Source organism: Clupea harengus, chromosome 10, assembly GCF_900700415.2.
Source record: "Clupea harengus chromosome 10, Ch_v2.0.2, whole genome shotgun sequence".
NCBI lineage: Eukaryota > Metazoa > Chordata > Actinopteri > Clupeiformes > Clupeidae > Clupea > Clupea harengus.
Genome location: NC_045161.1, coordinates 22,091,814 through 22,116,813, shown reverse-complemented (window position 1 = coordinate 22,116,813; position 25,000 = coordinate 22,091,814). Strand labels below are relative to the sequence as shown.

The window sequence follows — 25,000 nt, the reverse complement described above, 5'->3', positions numbered from 1 at the left end:
TGGATGGCCCCCTATAGACTATCTAAAGATGCTCAGATTATAAACACACTTGATTTGGATGGCCCCCTATAGACTATCTAAAGATGCTCAGATTATAAACACACTTGATTTGGATGGCCCCTATAGACTATCTAAAGATGCTCAGATTATAAACACACTTGATTTGGATGGCCCCCTATAGACTATCTAAGATGCTCAGATTATAAACACACTTGATTTGGATGGCCCCCTATAGACTATTTAAAGATGCTCAGATTTTTAAACACACTTGATTTGGATCATGGCCCCCTATAGACTATCTAAAGATGCTCAGATTATAAACACACTTGATTTGGATGGCCCCCTATAGACTATCTAAAGATGCTCAGATTATAAAACACACTTGATTTGGATGGCCCCCTATAGACTATCTAAAGATGCTCAGATTATAAACACACTTGATTTGGATGGCCCCCTATAGACTATCTAAAGATGCTCAGATTATAAACACACTTGATTTGGATGGCCTCCTATAGACTATCTAAAGATGCTCAGATTATAAACACACTTGATTTGGATGGCCCCCTATAGACTATCTAAAGATGCTCAGATTATAAACACACTTGATTTGGATGGCCCCCTATAGACTATCTAAAGATGCTCAGATTATAAACACACTTGATTTGGATGGCCCCCTATAACCTATCTAAAGATGCTCAGATTATAAACACACTTGATTTGGATCATGGCCCCCTATAGACTATCTAAAGATGCTCAGATTATAAACACACTTGATTTGGATCATGGCCCCCTATAGACTATCTAAAGATGCTCAGATTATAAACACACTTGATTTGGATCATGTCCCCTATAGACTATCTAAAGATGCTCAGATTATAAACACACTTGATTTGGATGGCCCCCTATAGACTATCTAAAGATGCTCAGATAATAAACATTTTTCACTACTGCTAAAGTTCTTCTTCTTCTTCTTCCAGTCTGTTTTTTTTGGTTGCATCTCTCCAATTCTTGGGCATGCGTCAGAGTATTTGCTCACGGCACAACACCTGCCCTTATATAGTGTGTAGGGGTGTTACCTAATAACAAACACCTGCCCTTATATAGTGTTCAGGGGGGTTACCTAATAACAAACAACTGCCCTTATATAGTGTTTAGCGGGGTTCATCAGTCAGCACGCCAGGGTAAGAGCAGATTTGGCTGGTTAAGAATGTTTGATGCATCTGGAGCAGACTTCTCTTATTTTTTTCTTTTAACAGAAAATTGAGAGAAATTGAAGAGATTGTTGCTGCATGAGGCCCAATGCCACATACACAAACCAAGGATAAGCTAAACTGAGGGCTAAAAAAAAAGAACTAAAGGAGGTTTTGGGGACTGGGTCCATACGATCTGAGTATGTGTGCTTCAAAGAGACCATTAATTCCATCCAAACTTGAGAGATTCATCACTGAGGCACATCATCTCCCACCATGTAAACAGACCTTAGAATCAACACAACCAACGACTGTATGTACTGTACCAATGACTGACTGTATCAACCAATACAATGAATGTCATGTCAAAGTAGGTCAGGAAACCCAGCACACTCAACACTGTATGGGGTGTGCATAGTGAAGAGGTCACAAATGATGTTTGCAGAAGAGATCTGCACTCAAAAACGGCCAACCATCCCAAAAGCAAGCCATCAAAACAAACGCTCACACTTGGAAGAGTGATGATTATGAGATGAGAGGACATGTGATTAGAATGCTCAAGTGCAGTGCAGTGCAGTGCAGTGCTGTCATTGTCATCACGAGAAGCACGTCATCACGATTACTGACAGCTGAGTGGAATCATGTTTGTGCCACCTGGTAACGAGAGGGGGTGGGAGGGGGGGTAGAGAGAGAGGGGAGGGGTAGAGAGAGAGGGGGGGGGGGGAGAGATAGATAGAGGGAGAGAGAGAGAGAGAGAGAGAGAGAGGAGAGAGAGAGAGAGAGAGAGGGGCACTTTGAGGAGCAGCTCAGCTTTCAGACTCCTCCTCAAAGGGGGGAAATCCCAGACTTCCCACCCTGAACCAGAAAAACCTAAATATCAAGTCTTAGCAGACAGTCCAGACTCTCTAGACAAGGGGCGTAAATGCCACCTCCACACACCCCACCGACTTTTAACCGACTGCCGTCAGGAGCAGCCATCCATATCTTGCACGCCAAGGAGCGGCTTTGGGAGTCAAAGATCCTCTCCTTGCTTGATCCGCCGTTGACCCTTCACCTGCCTGCCATTTCTACGTAAGCCCTCTCTTGTTTGGCAGGCCTTATGACTTTAGTAATAATAATAATAATAATAATAAGCTAGCAGTCTACGATGAGGGAAGAACAACGTCAGGCTGAGAAAATAATCCCAGGTGTTAGGGGAAGAGAGGTGAAAAGACTACAAGGGCAGTTTGGTACAAGACGACAATCTCTCTGCCATATAAGGCCATTGTACCTCTGTGCTTTTCAAACATTTCAGGGTTTTCCCACAGATGTTGACAAGCTTGTTTGATTGTTCCGGTAGAGAGTAGCATGACTGAGGGATTCGCCACACGCCCAGAAACCTCTTCATGCATTCAAAATAAACACTTGAACATTATGACATAAGCTTAACTATGACTACCCATATAGCCCTTCATATCAACGCTTAATTAGGAAAGCCCCCAGTACTTTAGTCTTTGTGAAGCACATTTTGTCATGTCATGTTTGTCATGTTTTGCGTTTGTTTCTCAGCTCTAGTCTTTTCGTGCCCACTTCTGGTGGCGTTCCTCTGGTGGAGCTTCGGTATTGTTTTTCTTAGCATGTTTCTGATGTGTTATTGCTCTGCTGTTCTGTCCTCGGGGGGCGATAATAAGCTCTTTAGTGCTAAGGAGCTTTCTCTCCACTGCAAAGCTGAGAGTGCAGAGTGTGCAGGATCTAATCCGCTGTAAACCTGTCAGAGCCTTCTCAAAGCCCTCCCTTCTCAAAGCCCTACCTTCTTTTCTTCACCCCACTGCGTCCAAACACCGGCCCTCCCTCCGGTGGTGCCCCCCCCCACTCACGCACCCCCACCATATCTGCAGCATTTTGCCCCCCCCCCCCCCCCCAGCCCTGAGTTCCCAGTCCTGGACAGACCCTGTGGGAGGGCTTTGATGCTGAGCAGGCGACGTCCACATAAAAAAAAAAAAAAAACACCTCATCCCCCTCCCTAGAGCCACCTGCCCTGCGTCCTCCCGTCCCCTCTACCCACCCCACGCACCCGCCCCACGCACCCGCCCTCAGCGCGCCCAGCCTCTGAGGCCTCCTCCCGTCCCCTCTACCCACCCCACGCACCCACCCTCAAAGCGCCCAACCTCCGAGGCCTCCTCCTGCAGGAGAATCTCCTCCCAGGTTTCTCCAGCTCACTGGTTCCTGCCAGTAATGATCCGAGGAGCCTTTGTTTCAGCTTTGGCACCGCTTTGTCCATCTAGGCAAGCTCTCAAGAGAGCCACACGATGGGAATGTTTGCAAAAGTCCGTTTTTGTGCCTCTCAGTTACAGCGAGGGGGCGGGGGGGGTCGGAGCCAGGAGCAATGTCAACAGAGTTTCATAGTCCAAAATGAAGTTATCTGCACTAAACAGAGTTTCATAGTCCAAAATGAAGTTATCTGCACTAAATTGAATCAGAGAGAGGAAGTGTTTGACCTTCGGAGACTAGAGGAGATAAAGTGTGATATGACCTGAGCTTTTGATTGTGAGTTAGAAGGATGCCACGCTTAAAATGGAGGTCAAGATTTAGAGCTAATACCTTTTGTCGTAACTGTTTACCAAACATTGCAAATCTAATCCGGTGCTTCCCAAAAGATACTGAAATTCAGGTGGGGGGTGTTGGGGGGGGGTGTGTGAGGGGTAAGGACACTTGGGTGGGATGAGAGGGGTTAAGCAGTGGTAACTGATACTGGAGCTGTGGGTTTAGCTAGGATTTCAAATGATGCATTCGGCCACGGGATGGAATGGGCCAAGGTCGTGGTTCATTTAGATACAGAGGTCTGCAGGCTGCTGGGAGAAATAGCGCATGACAGCCTTCAGGAGGAGGAGAGCCAGCTGCAGCTCGGACCAGACACAGACAGAATGGCTAGAAACTAGACCCCGAGGAGGCCGCTACTGAAGTGATAAAAACTCCATGGACAAAATAAAGATCTCAAAGAAAGACAGAAGGGAAGGGCTGTATGAAGCATGTTGTGTTGTAAACAGCTTTAATGATATCGCCTTTACTGACATTCTGCGGACAAGATGGAGACAGAATGACTAAACAAGAAACACAGAATACGTCAGATGAGGGCCTACACAGTGTGCAAACAGCATTGTTGATAATACTTTTAGCGTTGGTGTGGAGGCCATTGTGTGTGAACCACACAGAGAGATTAAGAGTGGATAGAAACAGAGTGAGTTGAGAAATGTGCTTGCTGCTGTGCGGCCGTCTAGAGGTGGCTGTGTGCTTGGGAGCAAGCCAGAGATCAAGCATGCCCATATATGTGTGTGTGTGTGTGTCCATATGTGTGTGTGTGTGTGTGTGGTGTGTGTGAGGGTGCGTGTGTGTGTGTGTATGTGTGTGTGTGTGTGTCTGTGTGTATGTGTATGTGTGTGTGTGTGTGTGTGTGTGTGTGTGTGTGTGCGTGTGTGTGTGTGTGTGTGTGTGTGTGAGTGTGTGTGTGTGTGTGTGTGTGAGTGTGTGTGTGTGTGTGTGTGTGAGTGTGTGGTGTGTGTGTGTGTGTGTGTGTGTGTGTGTGTGTGTGTGTGTGTGTGTAAGTGTGTGTGTGTGTATCATGTATCATGTCTCACCGCTGATGGAGAAGAGTGTGTAGACCTGCTCGCCCTCCACGGTGGCCACACACTCCAGCGTGGGGAAGTTGCTCTTGCTGATGTTCAGGCGGCTCTCCACCTCGCGGATGCCGAACGCCGGGTTGGACAGCGTCACCGTGACGATGTCCTCCTCCTCCTGCGTGGCGTTAAGCAGCTGTGAGCACCTGCAGGTGAGACACACACGGCAGACATGCCTAATTACACACAGCACCACGGGACCGGAAGCAGAGGGGCCAGTCCCAGACCCCCCGACTCAAATTCTACCACACTTCTTGAAATTCTTATCTAAAAACTTGAACAATCAAACAATATTCAAATGTGTTGAAATACTCATCCAGCACCACCAATCTCTCTGCCATATAAGGCCATTGTATCTCTCTGCCATATAAGGTCATTGTATCTCTCTGCCATATAAGGCCATTGTGCCTCCGTGCCGCTGCACACACTGAGCTCTATGAGGGAATGTACTGTAGGTGCTGAGGAGGCCATCTATGATGTTCTGGTAATCCCTTCATTATTATGCATCACAGGACAGTGAGAATAGCAGCCTATTACTGTAGACCAGTCAGACCAGCCCTATGCACAAGCGGGAGGACCAAGAAGGGGCTTTTCAGGGCCTGAATATCCGTATGGCTGGACACTCATTCATTTCTTGCCACGGCTGTGAGTGTGTGCCAAATGTCAGCACGAATGGTACTGGAAGGCCTCAATCCCCCAAAAACGACTGAACAGGAATGAAATAAGTGTCTAACAGGTTCCTGAGGTTTTCAGGGTTCCCCTGCAGCCACACTCCTCAGTGCAGTTCACTGAAGAGCCAATCTAACATTCATGTTTGGAATGTAGCGTGACAAAGCACTGCAGACGCGTGCAGATAGAGAGGACGAGATAAAAGGGAGATATGTTCCACCACCATGGACTAAGACAAAGCACTACCTCTTGAAGTGCATTTTCACGGTCTTCCACGATACAAAGTGTGATGCATCCCTGTGAGAAAACCCGCTGGCAGAGGGCCTTGCCTTACCGAGGCTGCTGAGGGTAGTGAAGGGCTTTTGGCAGGATTCTCCGCCTCAAGGACACACAGCTTTGGATCTGAAACTTGCCCGGCTTAGGGAGGGAGGGGTGTTTTATTTTGAAATGCCAAAGGCTTAAATGCAGACTTATGGCGAAACTATTTTTTGGCTTCCAAAAGCTAAGAACCTCTTTTGGAATGTTGTCTAGTATCTTTTTCTCTCTACCCCCCGCTCTCTCTCTCTCTCTCTCTGTGTGTGTGTGTGTGTGTGTGTGTGTGTGCGTGTGTGCGTGTGTGTCTGTGTATCTATGTATGTTTATACATGTAAACAGAGGTTAAATAGAGATCAGCCCCAGCACATTTATGTATGGATGTGGTGACATTTAACCGCACTGCATCAATCTTCAACAATGTATGTACAAATCTCTGTTTTAATAATTCAAACAATGACTAAAATATCTTTTCACTCCTACCATTAGGTCATAGAACTCTAATGATACTAATTGCAACTGTAAAGTATATAAAATGAAGCAACTTGTAAATATCGGATGTTTCACAGGGTTTCCCTCCCTGTTGTCAAGGGGTTTCCCCAAAAGCCACCTTGCAGATCAACCCCCTCTTTTGTCAGTCAGACGGCGCAGATGGCATGGATAGATGGATGGAAACATAGAAGCTGACCTCATTTTGTTTCCTAAATTAATGTAAATTGGTCTGATATTCTGCTTAAACAACATACGTGTCATTTTTTTTACACATATTTTACTAAATCATATTTAACAAGATGTAGCCTACTTGAGATAAGCTAGCTAACTGTAACATTAGGGTAGTTGGCAAGCTCAAGTTCAAGCTGGCTAGCATGGTTTGAGTAGACTGTCAGAGCAACTCAAATTACACCATGGCTCGGTAATGCAAGCTAGTTTGATCATTTCCTAGCTATAAAATGACAAATGTCTGTTTGTATTTCAAAACTGTAGAATGCAAATCAATTCCCTTTTAACTTACTTACTAAAAGACAGGTCCATGCATAATAATTCATTCATATTAGTATTCTCTTGTGCTTTAGTGTAAGCTCAACCCCCCCACCCATTGCAAATTCCAATTTCACCCTTGCGTGCGTGTACCATACTGTTTACCTGCAGGCCTTATTAAGCTGACACTTAAGAACACAGATTCAACAGTGCTGATCAGTCAAGTACACCAACACCAATGAAATCCAGGCCAATTAAGCATGTCACGTATCTGTGGCTAGTGCTAGTGTGAGCCTGGATAGACCCCCTATGGATTTGAATGACGATTAGGCAGTGACTGGATAATCTCCTCTTACTCATTGCGCTTTCATTGACTCGAGACTGGATCTCCCTCTGCTGTGCTTCCCCCCACTGGGCAAACACTGGTCACATGACCTCTCATGGCCAATCACAATCGAGCCATGGTATAGCAGCAGTCACGCCACCTTAAGGTGGTGAATGTTTTCATTTGTCAACAGACTGACATCATAGGGGATCACTGTCCTATATTTGTCATTGTATTGGTTCTAATCATGGCAAGGATGCCATCACATGTGACTGTATTAGGTCAGAGCACAGTTGTTTAATACGTTTGCATTTCAATGTTTAACTTGATATTTTATACCTTTCTCTCTAGTTTAGGAAACTCCTTTAAATCTCCAAAAGCCTTGCCTCTCATACATCATGCAGTTTTAAAATGGATAATTGTATTTTCTTTCTTACAAATTTTAAAATGAGCTGACCACTTAATCTACTGGAACATTGCATTTGGACGATGTTATCAGTTTGATTACACATGAGTGTACGTGCATGCATGTGTGTGTGTGTGTGTGTGTGTGTGTGTGTGTGTGTGCACGCGTGCGTTTGTGTGTGTCATTTGAGTCACCTGGCGTGAGGCTGGTCACAGTAATACCAAGTGATCAGAGGAGCGGGGTATCCCTCTGCAACGCAGCGCACCTGTCCGTCCACTGGTCCCTCATGAGACACGATCTCTGGCTTGCCTACAGGTCAGAGGTCAGGAGTCAGAGGTCAACCCTCGCAGTCACCCAATACTCAAATTACAGCAGTGATAATCGTCTCTTGTGATAGCCCTGTATCCAACTAACATTCAAACCATAGTGCAGCAATACTGTTGTGACTCTTTAATAATATCTATATAAATATTTTGTTATAACTATTACAAACGTTGTATCTATTTTCCTGTTTCTACATGACTGCATTGTTAGAAATACCATAAACTATTTTCCTATTTGTGCACAACCATTTTGTTTTACCTATTGTATATGTTAAAGCTATTTTCCCATTTATACATGATGGATTTCGAATCCGAGCCGCTTTAGAAGAGACTGGGCGTGGCGTGTCAGCTTACTGATAACGTGGACGGTGAACGTCTCGTTGACTGATGCGTCGCCGTTGGAGGCCTCGAAGGAGTACACGCCGCTCTCGTACACCTTCATCCTCACCAGCTTCAGCTCGCTACGGTACCTGCAGAGGGGAACACACCAGCCCATATCAGAATGGAGTAGAGAGTGCCTATTTAATGACCAAAGCACACATCATGTAATATCAAATATCAATATGAATGAATGGATCAATGTGAAAGAATGGATCAATATGAAAGCCAGAACAGAATCAAACTGGGGTTTAATACTCATTTGCATTCATATGTGAGCTTAAGGGATAGAAAATAAAAAATAACTCTTTCCTGATCATCAAGACTGCCCCTGCTGTGTGTGTGTGTGAGTATGTGTGTGTGTGTGTGTGTGTGTGTGTGTGTGAGTGTGAGTGTGAGTGTGAGTGTGTGTGTGTGTGTGTGTGTGTGTGTGTGTGTGTGTGTGTGTGTGTGTGTGTGTGTGACATTCCCCAAAAGCATCATCTCATTTCTTGTCGTTCAGGTTCTGGGAAACGTGTGTGTGTGAGTGTGTGTGTGTGAGTGTGTGTGTGTGTGTACTTCAGCAGTCCTTCTCTTCATCTGATCAAGGCAGCACTGACACAACACAGTGGAGAGCTGATCTGATCTGGTCAGTCTGCATGAAGGGTCTTTTTTATCTCGCTTCCTGACTCCAGGTCAGCCTTGACTGGTATTTGCAGTTCACATGGACACTGCAGCGAAGCTTGACCCTAAAAACCCCAAACCCTCAGGAACGTCACGTGGGCAAGAAATGAGCATCTTCTCGTTTCTCTCTCTCTCTCTCTCTCTCTCTCTCTCTCTCTCTCTCTCTCTCTCGCTGTTTGTGTGTATGTATGCAGATGAACTGCTGATCTTATCATGCTCGTACATCGTGGCACTGAGCAGAAAACAGAAAACCCAGAGGTAATTTACCCTGGTGATCACACGTGATCATGACCATCACTATGCTCCGGGTTCAATGTTCACGATTAAAGCACCCAGAGCCCAGATCAGAGAGCAGAGAGCCCAGAGCAGAGAGTAGAGCCCAGAGCAGAGAGCCCAGAGCAGAGAGCAAAGATCCCAGAGCCCAGAGCAGAGAGCAGAGAGTAGAGCCCAGAGCAGAGAGCAGAGAGCAGAGCAGAGAGCCCAGAGCAGAGAGCAGAGCCCAGAGCAGAGAGCCCAGAGCAGAGAGCAAAGATCCCAGAGCCCAGAGCAGAGAGCAGAGAGCAGAGAGCCCAGAGCAGAGAGCCCAGAGCAGAGAGCAGAGAGCAGAGAGCAGAGAGCCCAGAGCCCAGAGCAGAGAGCAGAGAGCACAGAGCACAGAGCAGAGAGTAGAGCCCAGAGCAGAGAGCCCAGAGCAGAGAGCCCAGAGCAGAGAGCAGAGCCCAGAGCAGAGAGCAGAGAGCAGAGAGCAGAGAGCAGAGAGCAGAGAGCAGAGAGTGGAGAGCAGAGCCCAGAGCAGAGAGCAGAGAGCAGAGAGCCCAGAGCCCAGAGCAGAGAGCAGATCCCAGATCCCAGATCCCAGAGCGCAGAGTAGAGAGCAGAGAGCAGAGAGCAGAGAGCAGAGAGCCCAGAGCAGAGAGCAGAGATCCCAGAGCAGAGAGCCCAGAGCAGAGAGCAGAGAGCCCAGAGCAGAGATCCCAGAGCAGAGAGCCCAGAGCCCAGAGCCCAGAGCCCAGAGCAGAGAGTAGAGCCCAGAGCAGAGAGTACAGCCCAGAGCAGAGAGCAGAGAGCCCAGAGAGCAGAGAGCAGAGAGCCCAGAGCCCAGAGCCCAGAGCAGAGAGCAGAGAGCAGAGAGCCCAGAGCAGAGAGCCCAGAGCAGAGAGCAGAGAGCAGAGAGCAGAGAGCAGAGAGCCCAGAGCAGAGAGCCCAGAGCCCAGAGCCCAGAGCAGAGAGCAGAGAGCAGAGAGCAGAGAGCCCAGAGCAGAGAGCCCAGAGCCGAGGTTAGGGCAAGGGAAGGGGTTGGGGGTACAAGATGCTTCTGATGCTTCTGACTTTCTTAAAATACAAGGTTTTGTGGGTTTTTGTTAGGAATATTGTTACAAGGATTAGACAGGTGTATGTGTGTGTGTACCCGATACTCTCCCAGCTTGATAAACATAAGATACACTCAAATGACAGAGAGTAGGGCATTCCAGAAGAACAACTAAAGATGCAAACTGATTTACATTCCAATGTGCTGATTTCCATTTCTTTTTTGGTATGCTTAGGATAAGCATGTATGTGTGTGTGTGTGTGTGTGTGTGTGTGTGTGTGTGTGTGTGTGTGTGTGTGTGTGTGTGTGTGTCTGTGTGACAAAACAAAACAAACCTAACTGAAACAGTCTAACACCTGGGACCACTCAGAGAGATGAGGCTTAACATTACCTTCGTTACCAACGTCACTGTGACGTGTGAGTCACTATGTTCACTGCCCTTGCTGTGTGTGTGTGTGTGTGTGTGTGTGTGTGTGTGTGTGTGTGTGTGTGTGTGTGTGTGTGTGTTTGTGTGTGTGTGTGTGTGTGTGTGTGTGTGTGTGAGTCACTATGTTCACTCCTCCCGGGTGGCAACAGGTGATTAGCTGGCTTGAAACGCAAGGAAACACGAGCACAATGACCCACTTGCCCTGGTCGTGGAGCCGAGCTAACCCACCTCCCTCTAGGCTGATCAGGCCAGAGAAAACCCTCCTCTCCGGAGTAACCCCCCAAAACCCTCCTCTCCGGAGTAACCCCCCAAAACCCTCCTCTCCGGAGTAACCCCCCAAAACCCTCCTCTCCGGAGTAACTCCCCAAAACCCTCCTCGCCGGAGTAACCCCCCAAAACCCTCCTCGCCGGAGTAACCCCCAAAACCCTCCTCTCCGGAGTAATCCCCCAAAACACTCCTTTCCAGAGTAACCCCCCAAAAAACCCCAAACCCTCCAGACAAATGAACAACTTCTGCTCACAGTCTCTACACAATCGCTTTTCTCTCCTTGAAGGATGGGTGGACATTTTTTTAATTAATTGTGTCAAATTTCTCGCACGCACAGTTTTCATTTAGCAGCTGATATGTCATGCTAAAACACCTCTAGTTTCGTTACTAATACATAATTAGGGGCCTGAAGTGGGCGCAATTCTGTTAGTAAATGAGGCCCACAGTCTCTACACCATCGCTGTTCTCTCCTTCAACTCGATACCTCACACACTCTACACCATCGCTGTTCTCTCCCTCACGCCGGTTCCTCATCATTGCAATTGAAGGCATAACCCCAGTCCTACTGAGGGACCTGAGGCAGCCGGTGCCACTAATTAAGTAAACAAATACATAAACCAAATAGAAATGTAAATATACTCAAGTTTGTAACAGTGTGTGAGTGTGTGTGCATGTGTGTGTGTGTGTGTGCGCCAGTGTGTGCGTGCATGTGTGTGCACGAGCGCAAGTATGTGTGTGTGTGAGTGTGTGTGTGTGTGTGCTTGCGTGTGTGTGTCTGTGTGTGTGTGTGTGTGTGTGTGCGTCTGTGTGTGTGTGTGTGTCTGTGTGTGTGTGTGTGTGTGTGTGTGTGTGTGTGTGTGTGGGTGTGTGTGTGTGAAGTACATACCTGTGTCCTTGGCTGAGTGTGACGATGATGTGATCAGAGGTGTTCCACAGCTCCTGGCCCATGTACCTCCAGGTGATGCGGTGGGGTCTGGGGTAGGCCTCTATCTCGGTCCTCAGAGACAGGTTCTCGCCGACCCGCACGCGCACCGTCCTGTTGCTGGTCCCGTTCACTCTGATGAAGCCTTTGCCTGTGGCATAAACATAGTGGAGAGCCATGGTTATTAGACAGCCAGACGCAACCACATGCTACTTACTGCACAGGCACAAACCGCATGTATACTGCAGCAGTCAGTCCATAGTTTATAACATCAGTTAAATTAAATTAAATAAAATTCAAGTTCAGTTCAGTTCAGTTCAGTTCAGTTCAGTTCAGTTCAGTTCAGTTGAATTCAATTCAGTTCAGATCCTTTCAGTTCAGGTCAATTCAGTTGAATTCAATTCAATTCAATTCAATTCAATTCAATTCAATTCAGTTCAGATCCTTTCAGTTCATATCAGTTCAGGTCAGTTCAGTTGAATTCAATTCAATTAAATTCAATTCAATTCAATTCAATTCAATTCAATTCAATTCAATTCAGTTTTATTTATTGGTGTTCATTTGTTGTTGTTTCTATTCTGCACATGAAAAGGGATCGAGGGATCTCACCGTAGACGTCCAGCCATACACTCTTTCGCGCTGGTGCCCTTTTCGTTCTTGGCCTCGCACCGGTAGCTGCCGGAGTCGGCCGGCACCACGGAGCCAATGTGCAGCGTCCTGCCACGCACATGGGTGATGACGGGCTCCGTCAGGATGCGTGAGGACGGGTGCTCCGAGGGCCGCTGGAGAGGAAGAGTAGAGGACCAGTGAAGATGAGGTTGCACACTTGTCGCCGGCGACACCACACAACGGAAGACAAGAGGCACGCAAACATGGCTACCAAAACAAAGCCAACAACAAGCTTTTTGGTGAATTCCTCATGCTTATGATTCCCACTCTACTGACAAAAGCTACAGCAAGGGCGTCCCACTGTCAAATGACCATGCCATACTTTATAGCACAATTAACATAGTAAGTGTCTAATTACAATAGGAATAGAAATAGTGTCTACAAATACAAAGGATCCGCACGGCGTTTGTGTACTAAATTCCAAGATCAAGCCACTTGGTCTCACCATTGTAAGGCCACCACCCCTTTAACCAGGAGAAACCCTGAGCAAAACCCAGCTCAGAATGGGGAAGTCCCACTTCTTATGGTCACTGAGCCTGGCTCACGAGAGAGGAAGAAGCTATGACTGGGAGTGCATCCTCAAACAGCCCCCCCCCCCCCACTCTCTCTCTCTCCCTAGCTCTCTCTACCTCTCTCTCTCTCTCCCTGTCCCTCCCTCCCTCTCCCCCTCTCTACCTCTCCCTCTCTCCCTACCTCTCTCTACCTCTCCCTCTCTCTCCCTGTCCCTCCCCCCTCTCTCGCTCTCTCTCTCTCTCACCGCGGCAGGGGGCCATGTCCAGCGCACGTTGATGTCGCTGTTGATGTTGCTGGTGCTGCAGCTGAGCGTGAGGCTCTGGCCCTGGGTGAGCAGTAGCCTCTCCGGGCTCCGCAGCTCAACCACCGGCACCGAGTCTGGAGCTGACACAAACACCGCACTGTTACGCTACACACATGTGCGCACACGGACACACACACACACACACACACACACACACACAGACAGAAAGAGAGACAGACACAGACACACACACAGAAAGAGAGACAGACAGACACAGACACACAAGCACACACTGATTCATTCACCTACTCACATAGACAGACAAAAGAGCACACACACACACACATACACACACACACACACATACACACACAGGCACAAGCACACACACACAAAGGTATACATAGACTCAAACACAAACAAACAGATGTCTACAAATGCACAAACACTAGCGCAACAATATATCCCCATGAAACACATACAGTAAAACACAATATTATGGACAAAATGTTGACAAACACACACACGTACATACACACATAAACTCTCACAAGCTTTCACAAACACAGGCACACACATTCACACACACACACACCATTCAAATAGTTTAAAGCCCCCTGGAAACACCAAAACAAAAACACTTCATGCAAATATTCTCTTAAACAAATGCTATGCACATGGTTAAGCACAAAGACATACACACACAGACACACACACACACACAGGGTTAAGCACAAACACATACACACGCACACACACACACAAACACACACACACACACAGGGTTAAGCACAAAGACATACACATGCACACACGCACACCCACACACACACACACAGAGTTAAGGACAAAGACATACACATGCACACACACGCACACACGTACACACACACACACACAAGCACACATTTATAATAAACCAATAAACAAAAAAAAGTCCATTTTCCTACCAAGACGAATGTCCAGTTCGTATTCCCCCGACTTGACCTCCTCTCCATTTAGCCTGCCCGCGCAGCGGTAGCACCCTTGAAAGCCCTGCTGCACGCTCTCCAGCACGACGCCCCTCTCCAGGCTGGCCTCGTAGTGCATGCCGCTGGGCAGTGGGCTCCCGCTGCACGTCTCCAGACGCACCTCCGACACGTCTGGATCGGTGGCCAGGCACGGGAAGGTGACGCTGTGCCCCACGGCCACCAGCAAGGCGGACATCATAGACCTGCGGAAAGCGTTGGCCGGATCTGCCGAAAGCAACGCTATATCACCAAACCAATAGAGACACACACACACACAACAGGGGGAAGGAGGGAGTTTAGAGCGGGTCGGGTTTCCAGGCACTGGGAAGTTGCTGCATCAAGAGGGCTGCAAGCCATGTGTGTGTGTGTGCATGTGTGTGTGTGTGTGTCTGTGTGTGAGTGTGTGTGTGGCACAAAGCCGAGGGTAGACAAGGATGGTGAGAAGCAAGCGGTGAGCTGATTGTGCTAATTGCGCTGGCAGTGCCGCCGGGTATATCAGATTGCGCTCAATTGCTTGCAGTCAGTGTGATCAAATACACAAGCGTGTGTTTTTATGTATGTACACGTGGGAGTTGTTAGGCCTGGGCGTACAGGGCAATAGCTATAATAATGTTTTATGAATATAAAATGTTATATAAGAATAACAAAAAGCCCCAGGTCTCTTCATCTGTCATTCTGATCATACATTAAAGCCCTTGAAAATAATATGATGTTGTTGATCAAAAACACAAGTTTTGGGTTGTCTGTGTGTCATTCCAGCTGCAGATCTATTTCACACTGCTTGGCATGCGTGCATTTTGTGTGAGCGAGAGACAACCAAGGAGTGAGAGGGAGAGAGAGAGAGAGAGAGAGAGAGAGAGAGAGAGAGAGAGAGAGAGAAAGAGAGAGAGAGCTGCATAGCTAGCTAATTCCTAAAGGCATGATTTGAAGGCTATGGATATAAGAAGCTTTTTCAAAGAGCAAAAGGAAGGCAACGAGGAGCAGGTATGGGTGGAGGTGGAGGAGGAGTTTTCTCCTGTTGACCATTTGAGCAAGAGCAAAGTAAAAGCAGACATGTTACTCGGACTTTGGTAAAGAGGACCTTTTCTCAGTATTTTCCCAGTTTAAAATCGATCTCCAGACAGCACTCTTTATTGGCCTATCTAAACTTCGGTTTGCCAAACAAAGGCTGATGTCATTTTCTGATATTCTTACAGTGTGATCTTCACATGAAATGTAATTTCCTGTTTATGTTTCTGTCTTCTGCCCATGTGCCATGTCAGTGTGAGCAATCATGTAGCAATCATGTTGACAAGCAGTGTGATGGGCGTAGTAATGTCCATGTGAGTCTGACAGATGATGGGCCCTGCATGCCGTGGGCTGTCATAGGCTCACTGTTCCCCTGTCTGTCTTACTCTCTCAAATGGCGTGAACGTGTTTCATTTAACTGCCAGAATTTTAAACGTTTTCCCGGGGGAGAATGTCCCCAGATCCCCCTTACAGGTCCGGGCTAAGCCACGAATGCTTTCAACTCCTAGCAACGCCCCTGCATATAAACAAGTATCAGCAGGTACAAATAAACACTCTTTAGTGGTCTGGTTAAACAGCTGCATGCATGTGAATAAAGAAATATCTGTTTTTTATTTGTATTTGTGTCTATTTGTATTGTGTGTAGCATAGAAATATTGCCTTAAGGCAATGGCATGCATCCCAGGAAGGCAAAGGTTGAACAATGACAAATTAAGAACTGTATTAATGGCTATTACTTTGCTTTCTCTCTCTCTCTATCTCAGAAACATGCTGCAAATATTCTCATTCTGACAAACACACCAGGCTTACACCCTACTCTAAACACTAACATCCACACACACACACACACACACACACACACACACACACACACACACACACACACACACACACACACACACACACACAAACACACACGTATACAAAAAAACCATTCATCCTAACCTGGCCACCCTACCTTTAACAAAGACGTAGATGGACCTGGTCTCCCCAGAGGCCTCGTCCTGGCAGGCGTAGGGCCCCATGTGGGTGATCTGGGCGCGGGGGATGAGGATGGTGGAGCTCCGGCCCTTCCTCTCCTCCCCCCGCAGCCTCCGGCCCGGCCGGTCCACCCGCACCCACTGCACGGCCCCGCCGTCCCCCTGGCAGTGGAGTCGCAGGGGGCTATTCAGCCGGACGACCAGCTGCGGGCCGTTCGGCGAGATGGTGAGGCTGGAGGTCCCTGATGGACCATAAAACAGTTTTTTAAACTGACAACGTCACCATTGTCTGACTGCGCTGTGAATCTCAAGACAAAACATATGAACACTGATTATAATCCCACAAGGCGAAACAGAACACAAAGATGGCACAGGCAACATAGATGCAACCGCCCCCCCCCCCCCCCCCCCCCCCACAAACACACACTACACTACAGAATTGGGGTCATTGCTGGTTTACCCAATGTGATAAAACAACACCCTCCTTATTCCAACCAGTGGTGTCTCTATTGGCCTTTGTGTCCAAATCTTACCTCGGAATTAAACTAATTTGCTCCTATCATTACTGATAACTGTACTTGGAAACAATTAGTCTCTTAAACTCTGAAGCGGAAAAAAACTTGATCTTCCAGTAACTTAACAAAGGCTATAGTATCAGAGACATAAGTCCAGCAGAATCTCCAGCAAATCTATTTAGCCTTGAGCAACAGCTACCAAAATGAATGTAAGATTTCTATTCCATTCCCTAGCTGAATCTGAATGATAATTTAAATGAATTTAAGCTTTCTTTTCTATTCCCTAGCTGAAGCTGAATGATTATTTACTAATGTGAGCCATGCAGTTTCCTGTCTTGCTTGTTAAGGATTTGTGCACTGCTTATAAACGTTATATAAAAGTTCAATACAAACTTTTCAGCGAGGAACAAGATTGCATAAAATGCTTTGCAAAAATATGGGTCCCACAATAAAATGTATGGCCCATATCAGTCATAGTTGTCTAATCATTTAGCCTACATCTGGTTCTGCCTGTAAAGTGATATAACTGGTCGCCTGATGCCTGGCTCCGGGCCAAAAGTCCCTCTCTTTACCTATGCCACACATACACTAATGCACATGCCTACGCTAACAAAGGCAACTGGCAACCCCTTGTGTTTTTCACCACCTCATGCTTTTTTCACTACGCACAAACATCTGATACTGCAGAAGAACAAAGACAACCGAAACGCTTTACTTTACTTTGCCGGAGGGACACCGTTAACACATCAACACTATAGGCTGCTTAACAGAGGGTGTGTGTAGATTTAATGCCTGCAAGAGGCGGTGGCGCTCAATATGCCCTTTGCAGTTTATGAAATGCAAATAAAGTCAATAAAGATAGTGACTTCAGTTATGGGGAATACCAACAACGTGGACTTCCCAGAGATAGAACTCAAAGCACTGGTGGAAACTCAACCCTGACTGTCATACTCATCAGCATCATTAAATCATTAAATTACCACTATGAGATCTGAGAGAACAGAGAGCAGGTACAACCTGCTTTTGAACACACTGGCAGTGAAAGAGAGAGAGAGAGAGAGAGAGAGAGAGAGAGAGAGAGAGAGTAAAAGATTGTCTCCTATTGGCAGTTGAAATTCCTCAGGCCAGATGCAGCTGCGGTACAGTCGTTCAAATCGGCAGAAAGCTAGACCAGGCACGAACTGGCCAATGGTTCTGGGGTCTTGTAGGCTTTGATATAGCTTACAGATGCTCAAAAGGCAATTTCCTCTGCAGCGACACGGCTGGTGCAATCTTTAATAGCAGTGAGAGCTCGGTCAGTTCATTGCATGTGCTATCAAAACATAGAGGATCCCCGCGGCCAGGGGTGTGGACAAAAACCGAAAGAAAAAGAATAAGCCTATGTCGGCTGTCACCGTAAAGTGTGCAAAAACCTCACATATTCAAGCAGTCTGCTGCACGTGGTGACGAGGAAAGTAACGAAGAGGCAGGCGCATCAGAGAGGAGTGAGGTGTTTTTGTTAACTTATACGTTTCAACGAGTCCCACTGCAGTTTTGACCATTTGCGAGGCTACTTGGAAACTACTTAGTACACACACGTTTGAAGTTAAGTTAACGCTAAAAATCCTCAAGTGCTCAAACTTTGGGGGGAAATGTCACTTTGGGGAAAAAAATACTTTGTTTGACTGCAATTGGGTGAGATAAACATGTACATTTGTTAAAATGATAAACTGTCCCTATTATGAAGTAATGACAATGTGCTGCTAATTTCTCCAGACCTACTTGTCAATTATTTTTCACATTATAGCCATATATATTAAATATATTTGATAGCAAGCCCAGCAGTAAAAATGAATGTCTGTTAAGGCAAGGCAAGTTTATTTATATAGCACAATTTATACACATTGGTAATTCAAAGTGCTTTACATATGAGCAGATAAAAGAACGTAGATTAATCGGCTAAATAGGCTTCTTACTGTGCAATCTAAACAAACAGGTGAACATGGCACCGAAGGGCAAAAAGGGAGCAGGAACCATAACAGATTCAATATTATACTCGAGACAAACACAAACAACAGATGGATCGATGGAACATGTGTCAGTTCGAATTTGGCGTATCAAATTGTGACTACTTGACAGCAAATTTCAGGGCTGCTTTTTGTTGTCATTCCGCCCCTGGACTAGACTGTAGATTTACTCACACAAACACACAGACAACATCTCTTGAATTTATATCAGTAACAACCCACTACGCTAGCTGTATGAAGTATGGATGAAGCAGAGAGAGCGAGAGAGAGAGAGAGAGTTTATGTGTGTGTTTGTTTACCAGGAACACAATACATGCAAACGTCTCAAACGGTATCATAGACCATACTGCTGTTTACAGTTACATATCCTGTTGCAGCGGGGAACAGGTCCCACACATAACTTTTAATCTTCTGCCCTCTTATCTTAGGCTACTTCTGAATTTCTTAGAAAGCAGGTACAAGGTATCATCCATTGTCCATTGTTTAAAAAGTAATTCAGTGGCACACAACGTTTAGTTTTTTTTAACAATTCAAATAATTGAACCACATGCAAAACAACTTTCGCGACTCGCGCTCAGTTGCGTAATACGTGCCCAATGATTCCAGGTCATTTCCATATGACAGTTGTCTGCGTTTCAGGATTACCCACATCAACATCCGCAAGAGCATCAGTGTCGCAGACAAACGCAGTTTCAACTCTTTGACTATTTCTTGCGTGGGCAGTGGGCTCCGATAAGTAAAATATAATTTTGTTTAAGAACACACAATAGTTGAGTGACACCTGTGGTTTAGAGACATCAGTCGCAGGTTACTGTGTCTGTAAGAGTCTGTGCATTGTGCGTGATGTTTAACAATGAGTGAACGTTTTTGTACGTTATCCACACAGAAATCCCAATAAACGTCTACACAAATTGATCGTCACTTTGTGGTCGAATGTCAAACTGCGAAGTGTAGTCGGCACATTCTCCCTTCAAAGTGATGAATTATTGAAAGAAATGCAAGCGCAGTTCCGTTCGCACCGAGCTCCAGCCCCTATTTACTTTCCTCTGCGGGGTTCGATTTCGGTTTGGAAATGGTAAGACGCGGGACCATGAAGCGTCATTCAAACACCGTATGACTATACCATTCAACAATTGTTTACATCAATAAAAATATTGTTAAGACAAGTAGACGCGGACCTCGACAGCTACCGGTAGTGTAACATCTCATTGTAAACAAATAGTGTTGCCGCTACAGGTGGACAAGACATTTATCTACTGAATAGGCTCTTGTTCCCGTTCTTACAATAAACATCAGAGGTTCGTTGCTTCTGTGAAATGTAACTGCACACGCATAAGATAAAGCAGATGTAGTCTCCTTTACAAAAAATTCGAGCACAAGACTGCAAAATAGTTTGCCTTAATCAGATTGTTAAATTCATACTGTAATTTGTGAATTGAATTCTGTTACATAGAGGATACTTCAATTCAGATGTAAAGCTTCTACAACAAACTTTTCCTTGTAGTTCATACAATTGTAACTAGAAACTAGCCAAATGTAAGCAAAGAACATTCAAGAAACAAATAACAAGCCCACCTGAATGGAAGGTTAACTGCAATATGACAGTAAACACAACCAAGTGGTATTCCATTGTTACTGTTCCATCTGGGCTATGTGTCGAGGTGGTATTTGCGTACGTCCACTTAGCAGTCTACGTGTTCGTTAATGCCGTGGAGCGCTGGTCGGCAGCAGCGTCTCTCCCTCGGAGGCGCTCGGATGTCTTAAAGGGCCAGCGCACACAACTTCACGGCGAGGGCCGTTTTATATCGACTAGCAGAACCGCCAACAGGTACCACGAGGGCGGAGAGGCGGTTGCATGATCATCTCATTCTCTCATAGCTCGAAGGGCACCCAATTACCATCACAAGAGAGAATGAATGTCGGGAAAAGCTATGACCAGACAAGGTGGACCTTGTGACCATAATAAAAATATATTACACTTGAGAGTCACACTTGTGTACGGATAGGATTAATCGAAAGAACGAAATACAGGTTCCCTTTGAGGAGATAGATTACCCTGTGGCCTCAATGTTGAATGTTCAATTAACTGAAATGACTAGGGGTGGAAAGAGCTAACAAAATCTTTCTGTAAACAATATCTCACAACATATCAAGACCTTCCAGTTTAACACGAGATTAACAATTTCAAAATGTTTGTATTGTATGCATGTTGCATTCTATGCATATTTTTTTAAAGTAACTCTGGTAAAAGAATAATTATTTAGTCATATTTTTTTTTTAATCTGACTTGTGGTGCCTTGGTGAAGTTAATATTTTTTCATCAGATGTGACAGCCCTAAGGATTTCTCTTTAAGTGTTTCGCCCCTACACAGTTAAAGTGGCACAGAAGGTTTCATGTGTCTGCGTAAATGTATTCCTGTGGTGTTACCTAGGCACTAATTGTTGGAAAGTTGATCGTCTCAATTCAGGCTCCCTTGTAGCATTAGCACTCGGTTTTGATACCTGTCTCTGATAACGCCGTCATAGTATCAGATGCAGACCTCACACGACCTTTGAATCTTTTTTCACCAGTTGGAATGCTTTTGCATCACATCTCATCTACTACTGTTCTTTTGTTTGGTGTTATTATACTTTGTTTGGTGTTATTATCTATGTACTATTAGAAAGTCTGATCAAGAGGTCATTCTTGAGGGAATCCTCAAACATACTTGGAACTTGGGGGAGCTGAAATTGCTGCAAAGCCAAGTAGAACTTTTAAAAAGCCACTGAACCTAATGAGTTCTACAAAATATTATTTTAGCAGCTTAAGTTCTGAATGAAGGTTCATAAATATTTTAAGCATGGCACAAAAGCACCTTTAGCTGTCTTGAATGGAACATCTTTTTGTGGATCACAATGACATGGCATGGTCACAGTAAGTTATGGCTTTACATGACTGTTTTATGATACCAAACAGAGGGGCACACATCTCCCAGCTTCACATACACTAAGAGTATGGCTGTCACATGATCACATGACCAGCCCTGGGAACTTTTCTGATGCAGTTATTCCATTTAAGGCACCCAAGGCCAGACCAGTTGCCACCTACCTAAAGCCTAACACCCGGTTAATCATCTCTGTGTTTACAGAAGGCCTCTTTCATAAAGAACCGCTCGCCAGCATACCTGGGGAAAGGCTGAGAGGGATGTAAGGGTATGCTGATAAGCACACATGGGCCATCTTTCAGTCCAGCGCCACTGGCTGACGGGTGTGACTGGTGCCTCTCTGTGTGGCTTGCAGTCTTACAGTAAGTACTGCTGTGTAGTCTGTAAGGCTGTGTGTGCCAGCATGTCACAGTACCCAACCCCTGCTGTGGCTGTGTACTGCAATGTGAGAACGAGCATGGAGATGGCATCTCACGGTGACGGTGACATTTTACCCCCGACTCCAGTCACGTCGAATGTTATCATTCCATTAGCTCTTTTGTTTTTGTGAAAGGAATGTACCGGCCCTCTGACAAACTCTCCTGACCTCTGTGTTCAGCTCCTGTGTCAACCAATAGGGATAGCCCGCAGTCAGCCCTGGGTAGCACCTGTAAACGGACAGAAATGTGCTCACTGTGATAAATCAATCAGGGTGGCTATGGGACCTCAACTGCAAAGGTTCAACACAAGTGGTTATAGACACAGGGTGGTAATTAGATGCCAATATGTTACTTCAGCTTGTGGGCCACTGAAACGTAGGCAAATACTGTATGGATGACCTGATTTGATACTTTGTTGTCTGGGGAATAAGAAGGCCAGGAGCCATCCCATAATGATACATGATCACCACTTAAACTGAGTTGGGCCATTCGAACATTTCAAGCAATTAGCCTTCCACGAACTGCCATATACCTAACCGCTAACACCGGTCATCAATGTTTCCTTGGCAAGTCCATTTATGTAATTTAGATAATAGGACACCCAAATACAAAGAAAACACTTATGGTTTTTCCGATGGCTGTAAAAGCCAAACCATCTATTTTCCCGTGCATATACAAAGCACCACCGCATGTCTGGGCCCCAGAAACGGTAACAGCCTTGGCAGAGCTTGTGCTGTTGATTGTCGAATAAACACAACAAATCCGATAATTTTAGACAGCGATGTATACAGGGATATGTGATGCATACAGTGCATCAAAATGCCATTAGCAGTAGACGTGGCTAATAACATTTTTAAAGGATAATTCCGTTTAGACAGCTGAGGGGGTAAATGTTGTAGTTAGAGCTTGCTATCAGGCCTCAGTCTCAGAGAGAATGCCTGTCTGTGTGTATTTATAGAGTCAGCATATCGTATCTCTCCCGAGGGCCTGAAGAGAAAGAAAAACTATTTTTACTGTCGTTTAACTGTTCTCAATCTTCTGTCACATGAGTGTGCAGGGGGGCCACAATAAAGTTTATCTGTGCATCGATGTGTGTGTGTGTGTGTGTGTGTGTGTGTGTGTGTGTGTGTGTGTGTCTAAGTGTATCTGTGCATCAATGTGTATGTGTGTCTGTGTGTGTGTGGGTGTGTGTCGGTGTATATGCGTGTGTGTGTGTGTGTGTGTATGTGCGTGTGTGTGTGTGTGTGTCGGTGTATGTGCGTGTGTGTGTGTGTAAGTGTATCTGTGCATCAATGTGTATGTGTGTCTGTTTGTGTGTGTGTGTGTGTGTGTGGGTGTCTGTGTGTTTGTGTGTGTGTGTGTATGTGCATGTGTGTGTGTGTCGGTGTAAGTGCGTGTGTGTACGTGTGTGTGTGTAAGTGTATCTGTGCATCGATGTGGATGTGTGTGTGTGTGTGTGTGTGTGTGTGTGTATGTGTGGCCGAGTATATGTGTATGTGTCCTTTGTTTGATTGAGCACGCCAGAGTTATGTGGGACTGGCCATGCATGTGCATGTTGGAGAGAGAGTGTCTGTCTTTGTGTCTGACCACTGATCTGTATCAACTCAACACTGTGTGTGTGTGTGTGTGTGTGTGTAAGTGTATCTGTGCATCGATGTGTTTGTGTGTGTGTGTGTGTGTGTGTGTGTGTGTGTGTGTGTGTGTGTGTGTGTGTGTGTGTGTGTCTATATCAGTGTATGTGTCGTGCATGTGCATGTTGGAGAGAGAGTGTCTGTCTTTGTGTCTGACCACTGATCTGTATCAACTCATCACTAGCCTACACACAGGCGTCGGCCATCAATCAACCTCTAACGCCGGGTAGCCGAGCAATCCCACCTCCCACCAAACACAAACTATCACAGCAGCACAGCGCCCCCCTCATCGACCCACTCAGACCCACTCAAAGCCCCCACTGCTGCTAATCAGTCTCAACAGAGGAATCACCTCCACAGCGTGTTGTATAACCCAGTTCTGTCAGTCTGGGCAGCCCATAGTGCCCATAAGTGAAGATCTAGTTTTTACACAATGTCTGCTCTGTCTGTCCTCAAGGCTGATTTATGGCTGTAGGTAGGCTCTACACAGAAGCCTATGCAAGTGGCTTGAGCCATTGGGAGCGTTCATACTTGTGCGCTAATGTGTGTCTGCATGACGCTTCTTGGAAAAAAAAGAAACAAAGATGGCAGCCCAAACTCCTTAGGTGGCTGTGTTTGTGTTTTGTATTTGTCTTGTACTGTTTGGCTTTGGTGCGCGCCTGGCTGTGGAGTAGGTGACGGCGTAGGATAAGAGGCTACACTTTACCCACAACGTAGATTCTCCATGAAAGCCTACAATGCTTCATTCTTTCTCCCTCTCCTTTTTTTTCTCTTTTTTCTTCCTTACTTTTTCGACTTCTTTTGTCCCCCCACCCCCCTCTTTCTGTATCCCTCTCTCTCTCTCTCTCTGCCGATGGCACGAAGAAAATGGGGGTGTTGGATAATGGGGTGGGGCGGTGAGTGGGTGAGTGAGTGAGTAAGAGGGTGTGGGTGTGGGGGTGCTTATTTTAGTTCGGCTCATGTGATTTAGGGCTCATCCCCTGGAGCGCCCATCGTCCTCCTCCTCCTCCCTCTTCTCCTCCGCGAGAGGGAACCATGAAAACCCCCCTTTGTTTTTCTTCTCCCTCACTGTCCACACACCAGTGAGGAGGCTTTGTGTGTGTGTGGGGGGGGGGGGGGGGGTCTGACTGGCCTGACTGGAGCGACAGAGCGAAGAAGAGACAGAGGGAGGAGCGGAGGATGAGAAGAGTTAAGGAGAGGTCAAAGGTCAGAGGTCAGATGCAGTGGTGTTGATGCCTTCCATCAGCAAAAGGATACC

At 46.1% G+C, this 25,000-nt stretch overlaps 1 protein-coding gene across 1 annotated transcript in view; it reads right to left on the bottom strand.

Moving 5' to 3' along the window:
* The window catches only part of kita (KIT proto-oncogene, receptor tyrosine kinase a), a 34,968-nt gene extending 14,393 nt beyond the window's left edge, over nt 1-20,575 (bottom strand). The window contains 10 exon segments of the mRNA XM_012821671.3: nt 4,805-4,989; nt 7,728-7,842; nt 8,211-8,326; nt 11,788-11,974; nt 12,433-12,457; nt 12,459-12,605; nt 13,250-13,389; nt 14,200-14,484; nt 16,226-16,489; nt 20,344-20,575. Coding sequence (XP_012677125.1) covers nt 4,805-4,989; nt 7,728-7,842; nt 8,211-8,326; nt 11,788-11,974; nt 12,433-12,457; nt 12,459-12,605; nt 13,250-13,389; nt 14,200-14,484; nt 16,226-16,489; nt 20,344-20,398 — 1,519 coding nt within the window. The 5' untranslated portion in view covers nt 20,399-20,575.
* Nucleotides 20,576-25,000: the final 4,425 nt, after the last annotated feature.